The sequence below is a fragment of the Corythoichthys intestinalis genome, chromosome 3, assembly GCF_030265065.1.
Source record: "Corythoichthys intestinalis isolate RoL2023-P3 chromosome 3, ASM3026506v1, whole genome shotgun sequence".
Lineage (NCBI taxonomy): Eukaryota > Metazoa > Chordata > Actinopteri > Syngnathiformes > Syngnathidae > Corythoichthys > Corythoichthys intestinalis.
This window is the reverse complement of record NC_080397.1, coordinates 42,974,690-42,986,569: the sequence shown is the minus strand read 5'-3', so window position 1 is coordinate 42,986,569 and position 11,880 is coordinate 42,974,690. Positions and strand designations below refer to the sequence as shown.

The following is an 11,880-nucleotide window of genomic DNA, read 5'->3' as shown; positions in this document are numbered from 1 at the left end:
TTCCCATGTTTAAATGTTCTCTTTGTTAATGAGTAATTATACAGTGGTATAAAACTACATGTTTACAAAAGTGAAAAAAAATCTAGTCTCCCAAAACATGCTAGTGCATTGCTTGCATGTCGTACTACCAGATTGAAAATGTTTTCTAATTAGATTTTGGCCTTATTCCCAATATGGAATGTAGATTTGGGGTAGAAAAAAGTCACAAACCACAGTTTTAGGTTTATTTAAAATGTACAAACACAAGTACAGTTTTTCTAAAACACAAAATGATAGGTTTATACCAGTGCTTGACACCATTTTAGTTTGTCCTTTTACCAAGTGTCTGAATAAAATTTGTATACATTCGTCAATATTCACCAGGGATAAAGAAATACAGTACAGCAGTCAACACTCTTGACAACCCTGTTGGGGTTGATCTGTCACGGGGGGCTATCCGGACTCATCTGAACGGAATTGCAGCTTTGCATTACCAGGATGACCAAAGGTGGCAATAGACAGTGGCAAATGGTTCTCAAGGTGAAAGTCTCTTCTTTAAAAAAAAAATACAACAAACTCAAAAGCTCCCAAAATAGGGAGGAAACAACATGGATTTAATTTTCCTGGATGTGTGGACATGTGCCAAAAAATACATATCTATAAAACCACCCCACACTTTCTTCTAAATTTATGAAAAAGGATTTTTCTTCAAAATGTAACCACTATACATAATTACTAACATAAAAATTCCCTTCAAACAGCGGAGAAAAAAGGTACCAAATCATAACTTGGATGAAATAATTTACCAAAGCACGGACTTGGACAAGTTTTATGATAACTGGATTTAAGTTCAGAGTTCATTGTGATGGGCAGAGTGATGGAGGGGATCCTGGCTCGGCTGGATGAAGACACCTTCCATTACCTGCCACCAGTTATGCTGGTTTGCAGAAGGCATCCCGTGCACTTCCCGTTGACCACGAATGGGGGGACCGTACTGCTCGCCCGTCACACTCAGAAAAACATTGGTACCTACATGTTTGAATCGCACGGCGTCATTACGCTCCCAGTGGATACCATCACACTGCACTGTCCAAACGTCCAAGTCGTCACCCTCGCCATTTTCTCCAAATGCACTGACCTCCTGTAGTAAATAAAACAGTCCGGTAAACTGTACAGCACCTTATGTTAATATGTCCCATATTGTCCTGTGACACATCTGTTTTTGGTTCAACTTTGTTGTCTTTTCATCAAGTTTGCATGACAATTTCTGACTCTGTACATGTATGACTGACCTGATGATTTGACAAGGGAGAGCTGAAGTGGTGTGTGTGAAGGTTGCGGCCAGTCTTCATGTGTGTGAATCGTATAGCCTGACCACACTTAATTGGTGTCCCACGCTGGCAGGGATGGTTGGGCTTTCCTCGTATCTTCCAGTAACTATTGCCATCATCTGCGCTCTCGACACCTGTCACAGACTGCTGTCCACTCCCTGACAAATACATCCACATACAGTACATACACACAATCGCTATCTTTGCTTTTGAAATTCAAAGTGAATAAAACATCCTGAGTGGAATATAAGCATAGGACTGTTTTGGCATCACTTCTCACCTCCAGTCTTGAGACTAGGTTAATAAAAACAGGTTGCTGGATTGTGGACGTAATTTTATAAAAATTTATTTCAGAGAAACTACTGTCCGGAAGAAGAGATTACAGGATACAAGATACGATCATCTCCTTTTGCACTGCCCAACATTGTGGCATCAAGTCATTTATATACCATGGGGAAAAAAACATGAACTAAAATTTAATAAAATAATTTCCTTCCTATATTAATATTTTTAATATATTTTTTAAACAATTAGCTTACCTGAGCCATATTTGACATCGTGGGAATGTAGACGGACGCTATGTCTGGTGTTCAGGAGTTTTACCAGGGAACCGCAAGTGACATCTTTAAACTCTGTCTCTTTCCCCTCGTAGTGTGACCAAAACAGAAGAAATACCAACGATTTGAGAAGAAATGCGATTGTTATCTCCATCATGATTATTTTGTATTGTGCTGTGACGGTTGTAAGCCAAGAAGTGCGAGCGAACCCTGTAGAACATCATACATGGTTTTGGCCAATCACAGCGTGACAAGCTACAATACGGAAGTCGGCGTTTTTAAATATCATAAATAGAAGTATAGATGTATGATATCCTATGTGCGATAACGTGGAGAGGCATTCTCAAATATCGGCCTTTTTGCGTCAAACTTTTTGATTGCAGTAAATTTACTGCAAAACATAATTACAACATTTTGCATTCAACAACCAGTCTGAATCATGGTCAATTTAATGTGTTTTCTTTAAACCCAAGTTTTTGTAAAGCCGTCATGACTTCAGAGAATTAAAAAGTATTTTAATGTACAGAACAATCTGCTTTACCACGCAAGAGGGCATAGCAAGAGGTTTTCCGACGCAAGATGGCCGAAAGTTACTCCACTACTCCTTCAGACGTCGTTATCTCACTTATAAATCTGTACCAAAAATATTTATGTATTTATTTATTTATTTATTTATTTATTTATTTATTTATTTATTTATTTATTTTTAGATTTCGTGGATCAGAAATCTGCCATGCAAAACACTCCACATTAAAAATAAATATGCTGCATTGTTTTTTTTTTAATAACCTTTGTGTAAAATTTATATTGCTAGTTTTATCATTATTAATAGACCACGTAATAATTTTAAAACAACAGTGCCCGAAACTCATAAACTGTAAATAAGATCGGTGCTGGTGAGTTACATACTAGCCCAACCAGTAGATGGGAGTAATCCACCTTCAAAGAAATGCCAAGTACCAGATACAACCGAAGAAGTCGCTGACCAGGAAGATAGCCAAACTATTTTGGATTATATTTATTTAAATTTATATTCAATACTTCAAGATGAGGACCGTTCTGATGGTGGCAGAAAAACCTTCTCTTGCTCAGTCAATTGCCAAAATTCTCTCTAAAGGTCTGTACGGATTAATCATTTCTACTACAAAGATATGAATTTCATCTACTGACAGTGTGCACAAATGTGCCTACTACTCTATACATCAATCTCGCCAAAGTCAATAAATCCACATTTTTGTTCCTCACTTTTCAAGTTGTAAATTTACCGGCTGATTTGAATGTAGTTCTCAATTAAAGACTTGATTTTATCATTTGAATTATCGATTATATTTAAATGACATCTGAAATGTTACAGATAGCTTTTATCTAGCCTTTTCTTAAAGTTAAACCAAGATGTTAAACTATCTTTTCATTCTGGTCATTTGAAAGCTGTTTTGAGGCATCTATGTTGCCACTATTTTGGATATTCAAAAAGGAACAATATGCAATTGGCCACCTTAAATACATTTCTCATGATTGCATGCATCTTTCTATGAGGTGCAAAGCATGATAAGCTTGAATGCCAATTTTTGTTTCCAATCAAACCGTGCTAATAAGCTACAGGTATTCAAATCAACAAAGTGACAAGGGTGCCCAGAATTTTGTACTTCCAGTATGCAATTTTGTTTTGATGCATATTGCACACGTTCCACTTGTCTGATAAACCTATTTTAAATTCCGAAATGTTATGCTGTCCAGCAGGTTTTTTTAATAAATCAAAATGAAGTTGCTGATCCAAACACCAGGTATTTATAAATGAAAATAAAGTAAATTAGAATTAGTGCTGCAATTAATCGATTAATTTGAGTAATTCGATTAATAAAAAAGCTTCGAATCTAAGGCTACGTTCATACTACAGGTCTTAATGCACGAATCCGATTTTTTACCACATCTGTTTTTTTGGCGTGCCCGTTCAGACTGCCTTTGTCCATTGGGACTGTTCATGTATCACCCATGCGCAGTAATTCGCAGTCCGACACGCACTGAGCAAGACGACCCGCATGCGCAGAAGCATCAAAACAAATGACCACACATGTTGGCTGTCATCCGTCATTCTAGGGATATCATATTTTGCTTTTTAAAAAGAGGACACAAATAACAGACATAAATAATCCCCGTATAGGCTTATATTCAAAGTATATGGATCGATAGCATGCACGCACTGTCCGTGCATGTCACACACACATACGGGCAGTTTGCCCCGACTCTCGGCCGTGTAAGCAATGTTAAAATATTGCTCATATAAAGCAGAGAGAAAACCGATCATTCTCAGGCTTATCCTCAACCCATTTTATTTTTTTTTATGACTGTTGTTAACTCCGACCCTTCCCAAAAAGCCGTGTTCAAGGCAAGCTAGGTGCTAATAACGCACAGCTGCACCGTTACCGTAGCGTCTCGCTCGCTTTTTGATGACGTAATTGCTGCATGAATTCCGATTTGAGAGACTGGACAGTACAGACCGCCGCGACAGTCTGGAAAAATGTGGCCTAGATCAGATTTGAACCACATACGAAAGTGACCCAGATCGGATTTGAAATGGTCCAGTTCTATGCGACTTGTCACGTTCAGACCGTCAAGTTAATGCCTCACTCGAGTCGGAAAAACACGAAAAAATCGGATTTGTGCATTAAGAACTGTAGTATGAACGTAGCCTAATTTTGCTGCTTCGAGTATTCATTTAAGAATGGCATCTTAATTGTTTGTTTTGAAAGTGTTTGCATTTACTTTTATTGATTTGGATGGATACACTGATTTCTAGTGGCAACAGTGAATGTGACTCATTTTACATTGCTTAATCCAGCTGCTCCCCGTTAAGACCAACATAAGGTAAATTGTTTGAGCTAATGTTTTTTATGCATTCGTAATTTAGTTTACAGGTATATTTAGCCATTTTATGTTGAATATGTGTCTGAACGTTTTGTTAAGAGCATTGTAAAAAAAAAAAATTTTTTTAAGTGAATGTTTTTTAGCATTTAAGCTAGCAGATTTTTGCTATGCAGTTAGCCAATTGTTATTTTGTTGTACTTCGATCCTCATTTGTTAATTTTTAAAAACCGTTTAATGCTAAGCTCAGGTATTTTGATTATTTTTCTTGTGGAATGAAAGTTCAATTCTGAATAGTTTGAAGAATCACTCAGGAATTTTATTATCTATTCACATTTAATGCTCTTTTGAAAGTGCAATCTTAGTAAGCCTTGGTTTTACATCTCCTAAAATTTATTCTGCAACTCATTAAATGTTCTTAATCCGATTACTCGATTATTCGAACTAACTAGTTGGTATATTAATCGATTACTTAAATAATCAACAGCTGAAGCCATAATTAGAAATATCTAATGGAAATAACAGGTGCCCAAACTTTTTCACACTGAAGAATGTCCATCGTCGTCAATGAAATATGACGATATCCAGGTCAACGACAGCCAAAGAGTGAATGGAGGTTAATAGTATTGTTAAAAATGTCTGGAGGGTATCACCCACATTTAATTATAGGATTAAACTATGATGAAATAAAAATGATACTATACTGCCAATTTGTCACTGACATCACTAATGATGAAATCAGATGTGACATATTGTGGGATAAGAATCCATTGCGATTGTATTAAATTAACAGCAATCTCACGACACCACCTGTGATTTGAGTCTTTTATTTATTTTAAGTGATTGGTACGAGGCAATGTACAGTTACACTTTAGGAATATACAGTATGTAATCCTCTCATGAGTCCCTTTCAACAAGGAACAATTAACATTACCATTAATGACATGGTCATCAACCACCATGTTCAGCTGTGTCTGGCAATAGCACAAATACAAGCTATGTTGATGAGTTCAAACTCCAAGGAGTAGCTTCCCATCGGAAAACAGCCGGGATTCTTCTTAAGGACGGGCATTCTCAGCGCTACAGGTATGGTCTCGAGACCAAACGCATTGTCGAGCCCTCTGCAGGAGTGGCTGGTGTGGCAGCTTGCTTCACTTATCACCTGAGGTATCCGGTTCAAATCTATGTTTTTACTATTTATAAGGAGCAGAGTGAGATCAGAAATATGTAGTATTAGCATGTACATTTATACTGTAAACAGTTTTATATATATACATAAATACTAGGGCTGCACAATTGAAACATTTTTGAGTGTGACCATGTGATAATGAACGTTGGCTATGTTTACGTTCAAAATGCAGGCTATGCTGCACATCAAACCTGGCCCTTTTCTCAACATCAGTCAACCAACCAACAGAAGGCAAGCAAATGGTTGAGACCTCATTAACCTACATAAATGACAAACGAGCGCCCTGATGCGAAATGGAGAGAGGAAAAAAGTACCAGGAGAGTCATAATTGGAGATGATCTTACAGTGTGGAGTTATTGCCTCAAAAGGATTTAATTTCTGGATTAAAAAAAAATGTTCAGGGCCAGTGATGTTAAATAAGATAAAAGCATATATTTTTTCTGGTTAGTCCTTGGTGAATTGAAAATTATTGTGAAAATATGATGTCTTTATTATCATTTATTCTAAAATGGATTCCAAAAATTCATTTTGTATTAAAAACTATCAACATATTGTTTGTTAAAAAAGTATTGTTGTAGAAATATGTTTTTGCAAACAAGGTAAATAATTGGAATCAATAATTGTGATTACGACACAGGGCAAAAATAATTCTGATTATTATCCCCCCACAATTGTGCAGCTCTATCATATACTGTACATAAATACATTAGACTGCACAGCTGTTCTCTATGTTATACATTGTGGTTAATTACAATTAGTACAGTCTTTCATGCAAACAAAATACTCACATATAATCCCAAGGGGCAATACTGCGCTCATTGATGCGGTTGGGCAAGTTACCCATCTGGCTGTAGTAATCCTCAAAATTGTACGTACAGATTGAATCATCGAGACATTGGCTTTGTAGTGTCATAGCCAGGCACTGGTGGACAGCCAGAAAGCACAGCAAAAATACACGCAGCTGCTGGACACAGACACAAAAACAAAAATAATGAATTTTATTCTTATTTCTTAGGAATATCTTGTTATATTTCCAGAGTGTTTTCAAATTACCATCACGGCATTAGCTAAAGTTTCTTGTGACCCTGCAGAGGATAAACGGTATAGATAATCGATAGTAGAGATCGACCGATATATCGGCCGGCCAATATATGGACTTTTTTTCCAACATCGACCATCAGCCGATCAACAAAAGATAAAAATACGCAGATAAAAAAGGATTTTGATCAGGCAACTGTGGCCACCACTGAATGATGGTAAAACCCCGGAAGGACCCTGGAGTAGCGTGTAGGCAGGCTGCTACAGGAACCTTCAGGGTTGCCTGTTTTGTAAATATTTGTTTTTTATCTTGCATGAGAGAATGCGCAATGATGCTTTAGCCTTTTAATGTGTTTACGGAGTGATCAATACACTCTAAATGTAACTTGTAGCGTAGTATTTGCGTTAGTATTAGTTTTAGCATTGTGAGCATCCTCTTAAACTGTCAGTTTTTTACATCTCGTTGTGACGTCCTGGTTTAATTATTTGAAAATGATTTACTTTTCTTGTTGAGTGTGTGTAATCATAAAAAGAAGTGCTACATTCATTGGTTTTGTTAGCATTAGACCGAATTAATCCTTCAGTCCCAGGTCATCATTGTAAATTTGAAGCTGTTGAAGCAATTTAAAAATATAAAAAAACTTTCGTAATCTACGTATTTAAAAAAAAATAATAATAATGATACATATCGCCCTCATATATTAGCTTACAAAATCGGCTTTGGATATCGGCTGAATTTTATTTATTTATTTTTTTAATATCAGTGTCGGCATCGGCATTTGAAAATCCCATATCGGTCGACCTCTAATCGATAGCCTTATCAACAACATAAATTGTAAATGCCACATACCTGAATCCTTTCCATTAGTGATTTCCACGGGTACGGCAGGACAGTCTGTAGATTAAGCTTGTGCTGTTTACTTCTTTATGTTGTTGTTTGTCGTTGGTCTTCACTGCATCCTTTGTCAGGCGTTTTGACAACCATTCTTGATGTAACCCTTTTTATCTGTGTGTCTGTACAAGCATGTAAGTCACATGAATTTTAAAATGTATTCCTAAATCGTCATCAGTGCGTATGAAATGTTGATGAGGGAACACAGGTTGCTCACTATTTCACATTCACGTCTTTTATCACTTAATATTCAACCTTGAGGGAAAGTTTTTATTAGACATTGGATGGAACAATGTGGCAAATGAGAGCATTTTTTACTACCCTCTGACATCCCTGAAAACGGAAATGTATTTTCAATAACTACAAAACAGCCTTGATTCATCATAATGAAGGGTGATTTAGTCACTTTGTGCGTACATGTGCGTTTCATGTATTTATAAACTTTTTTCTTCAGGTTATGCCAATAGATTGTAGTTAAGAGTTTGTTGTGGTTGTATTTGGTATAATCACAAAGCAGCCATATACTACTCCAGCACTTAAAATGTTAACACAGATTGTTGTCTGAATACACAATCTGACAATCATATTGTTGGCATCGAGCGGAATCCAATAACATTGCAGTGTCAGCAAGAGCAAGCGATTTTTGTTGCTTAAGATTGACTGTAATTTGGAGAGAAAAAAACAATTGAAGACAGGCCTAATTGCTAATTTAACATTGTCGCTATTTAAACCTATTTGCATGATCTTTGATACAGTTTGTGTCCTTTCTGAATCTTGGTTTTTAAATGCATACAACCAACCAAATAAATATGTGTGTGAAAAAGATGTATAAAATAATGAATCTTTCATCCTGTATTTCTCCTTTTCTGTGTTTAGGAAGTTGTACAAGTCGCAAGGGGCTGAATGCATCATGCTCTGTGCACGAATTCACCGGCAGCTTCCAGGGACAAACAGTACGATACAAAATGACTTCTGTTTGTGGACATGTGATGAGTTTGGATTTCATTGGTGGGTATTGTGACATGCTAACCCTGTTAATATTGCTCAAATCGATGCCTGTTACTTTTTTTTTATTGTTTCAAATACAGTTGTGTTCTTTTGTATTATAGTATTATTCTGCACAGTGTTTTTGTAATGTCCTAAGCACATGTAACAAACTCATTCATTACAGCTTTAGGTAAAATTTTAGAGTTTTACAGAATTTAATGGGAAATTATCATTACCGTTCATTAATAAGGCTGCAACTAATTATTTTTGTAATCAATTCATCGGACGATTAATTAAACGATCAATAGGATAAATGTCACTTTTTTTCAATTACTTTCACAATTTAACTTGAAGTTGTTTTCGGCATGTTGTAAGACAAAAGACAAAATGGATGACTATTACCTTCAAAAATATTATTTTATTAGAGCTTCTTGACTTTATTGTAGTCTACAACTGTACTTTTTTAAGTACATACAACTTGTTAAAGTTTTTTTTATAAAGGTTCTGAGTAAAAAAGCATTAAACATTCTCTGTACACAAATCAGGAAAAATTCCTGTTCATTTAAATTAAAAAAAACAACAAAAAAAACTGCTGCCCCAGATAGCAAAATATAACTGGAGCGGACATGGGCCAGATGTACTGCAAATTTCGGCCCAACTTCGTACACTTCAGCAACCCAACCTTAGTGTAGCAGTGAACTCTCTCTCTCTTGCTTTAATCACTGACATTGCCCACAAACAAGGACCCAAACAGGACTGTTCATAGCTGCCGGATAAAATCGATTATCAGATTTGTTGGCAACTAATTTATTAATCGATTTAAATCGATAAGTGGTTGCAGCCATGTTCATACATGTTTGACACATGTAATGTATGTTACACATACGAGGGCATGAAGGAGTATGGTTGTAATTCTCTTGGTCTGCTCTATTTTTATGTTGTATGCAATTGAGGAAAGTTACACATTTTTCTGGAAAAATGTAATAAAATCCACTGAAAATATTCCTTGTTTTTCTAGCTAAGTACAACAACTGGGATAAGGTGGACCCTGCAGAACTTTTTAGCCAAGCTCCAACAGAAAAAAAAGAGGTCAACCCCAAACTCAACATGGTGAAATTCCTCCAAGTATGTCAAACATGAATTTGTTTGAATGCATACTTCATCTAAATTTGCATCTTTGTATTGACACTTTTTCAACTCTCATTTTGTCAGGTCGAGGCTAGAGGCTGTGACTACTTGGTTTTATGGTTGGACTGTGATAAAGAAGGCGAGAACATCTGTTTTGAGGTCAGACAAACGTCTCCATTCCGCCATTATTTGCAACATTTATTGGATTTTTAGTTTTTTTTTTTTTTTTCTCAATGTAAGTTGGAAATTTCACTTGCGAGACTCGGGAGTAATGTCTCACAGTGAGGTACTTTAGAGTAAATGTAATTTGCTGGAGAGGGTTAATGATGTTCACATAGATGAGTAGCACTAACCCAGCAGCCTCGTTTTCTGTTAGTCATAAATGGAAGGACGTACTTGCGGATGCGGAAATCTGTTTGAGTGTTGAGAATAGAGTGATTAACCCCAGTGTTTTTATTGATAAATTTGAAAACTGCGGTGGAATTTGGCCCCAAAAGCTTTGACTGATACACTGCACTTGTCTGAAATGCCAATTCTCTCACTAAAACAAGCTAGCTAAATATTGATAGTGGTTGCAAAGACCAACATTTAACACTATGAAGGGAACCCCTTATATTAGAAAACATTGTCATTTATTGTTCACTAACTTGAATGATTTACCTTTTGAAAATTGTATTTTATTTATACCAAGGTCCTAGATGCTGTACAACCAGTGATGAAGTTGGCTGTACGGGAGCAAACAGTTTACCGTGCCAAATTCAGCTCCATAACTGATGCTGATATCTGGAAGGCTATGAATCACCTTGGAGAGCCCAATCGCAATGAAGCGCTTTCAGTGGATGCACGCCAGGAACTGGATTTACGTATTGGCTGCGCCTTCACTCGGTAGGCTACATTCTTTTCTGTCGGACCTAACTTCATTAGATCAGAGGTCCCCACCTTTTTTTGCACCACGAACCGGTGTGATGTGAGCCTTCTTTTCACGGACCGGCAATCTGTGGCAGAAAACAACAGTAAATACAAAACAACCATGTCAAGGCTTAAAGCGAATATTAAGTGCAGGGAAAATGTCACTCACCATACAATGAATTAACCTTTTTTTAACAGCAGCCTTTCCTAAAACTTGTTGGCAAATATCTGAGGTACAAGCATAATGAGTTCTTCTCCAATCGTGAAACATTTCTTTGTTTCAGCAATATGGTTCACCATGAGGTAAGATTCTCTCAGTGGATTCGCTTTTGTTGCCCCGTTTGCTAGCTTTTAGCCTCATATTATGCAGAATGGACTTGGCTGTAGGCTCCTCCTCTGGCTCAGCAGGTGGCCTTTCCCTGTAAAAAAGCTGTCCAAAGACGTCGCCACCCGCAGCACACAGCCAACAGCAGCTAAAGTTACTGTTTACATTGACTGGCGCTGGTCTGCTATAGGTGTGCAAACACCCTAGTAATTGCGGCCAACTACTAGATGGCGACCTATACAAATCTTTACTCAGCTTAGTCTATAGAGTGGACCAGGATATTGATGTGTCAAAAGCCACAGGCCAGATTGCAGTCGTTAATAAATTATCTATTTCTATGCGGCCCGGTAGCAAATGCGCCACGGGCCGGTACCAGCCTGCAGCCAGGTGGTTGGGGACCACTGCCTTGGATCACCGGTCCCCAACCTTTTTTGCATCAGTGACTGGTTGTGATGTGGGCCTTCTTTTCACAGACTGGCAATGTGTGGCAGAAAATCCAAAATAACACGACTGAGCAAAAAACGAATATTAAGTGCAGGGAAAATGTAATTCACTATAAATTGAATCAACCTTTTTTTTTAACAGTGGCCTCTCCTAAAACTTGACGCCAAATATCCTTGGTTTCAGGCATAATGAGTTCTCCGATCGTTAAGGTTTCTTGGCCTTTGCAATACGATTGGCCA

At 37.1% G+C, this 11,880-nt stretch overlaps 3 protein-coding genes across 4 annotated transcripts in view; 1 reads left to right on the top strand and 2 right to left on the bottom strand.

Moving 5' to 3' along the window:
• Window positions 1-210: 210 nt before the first annotated feature.
• On the bottom strand, window positions 211-2,097 carry sdf2l1 (stromal cell-derived factor 2-like 1). Its single transcript, XM_057832899.1, has 3 exons — window positions 1,850-2,097; window positions 1,272-1,468; window positions 211-1,120 (listed from the first exon to the last, which is right to left on the bottom strand). The coding sequence occupies exons 1-3, from the start codon at window positions 2,022-2,024 to the stop codon at window positions 830-832; spliced, it is 663 nt and encodes a 220-aa protein (XP_057688882.1). The 5' UTR covers window positions 2,025-2,097; the 3' UTR covers window positions 211-829.
• A 725-nt stretch (window positions 2,098-2,822) lies between these two features.
• Window positions 2,823-11,880, top strand: part of top3b (DNA topoisomerase III beta) — a 29,560-nt gene continuing 20,502 nt past the window's right edge. Inside the window, exons 1-5 of the mRNA XM_057832026.1 lie at window positions 2,823-2,984; window positions 8,725-8,856; window positions 9,854-9,960; window positions 10,048-10,122; window positions 10,655-10,848. Coding sequence (XP_057688009.1) covers window positions 2,915-2,984; window positions 8,725-8,856; window positions 9,854-9,960; window positions 10,048-10,122; window positions 10,655-10,848 — 578 coding nt within the window. The 5' untranslated portion in view covers window positions 2,823-2,914. The remainder of the gene's footprint in view (window positions 2,985-8,724; window positions 8,857-9,853; window positions 9,961-10,047; window positions 10,123-10,654; window positions 10,849-11,880) is intronic.
• On the bottom strand, window positions 5,554-8,027 carry LOC130913420 (interleukin-17F-like). 2 transcript variants are annotated; one of them, XM_057832028.1, is made up of 3 exons: window positions 7,807-8,027; window positions 6,707-6,882; window positions 5,554-5,922 (listed from the first exon to the last, which is right to left on the bottom strand). In XM_057832028.1, exons 1-3 carry the CDS (start codon window positions 7,819-7,821, stop codon window positions 5,694-5,696), a joined length of 420 nt encoding a protein of 139 aa, XP_057688011.1. In that variant the 5' UTR covers window positions 7,822-8,027; the 3' UTR covers window positions 5,554-5,693. The 2 variants fall into 2 exon arrangements, with proteins under 2 accessions (XP_057688011.1, XP_057688012.1); XM_057832029.1 differs by having other exon boundaries at window positions 6,707-6,879; window positions 7,807-8,020.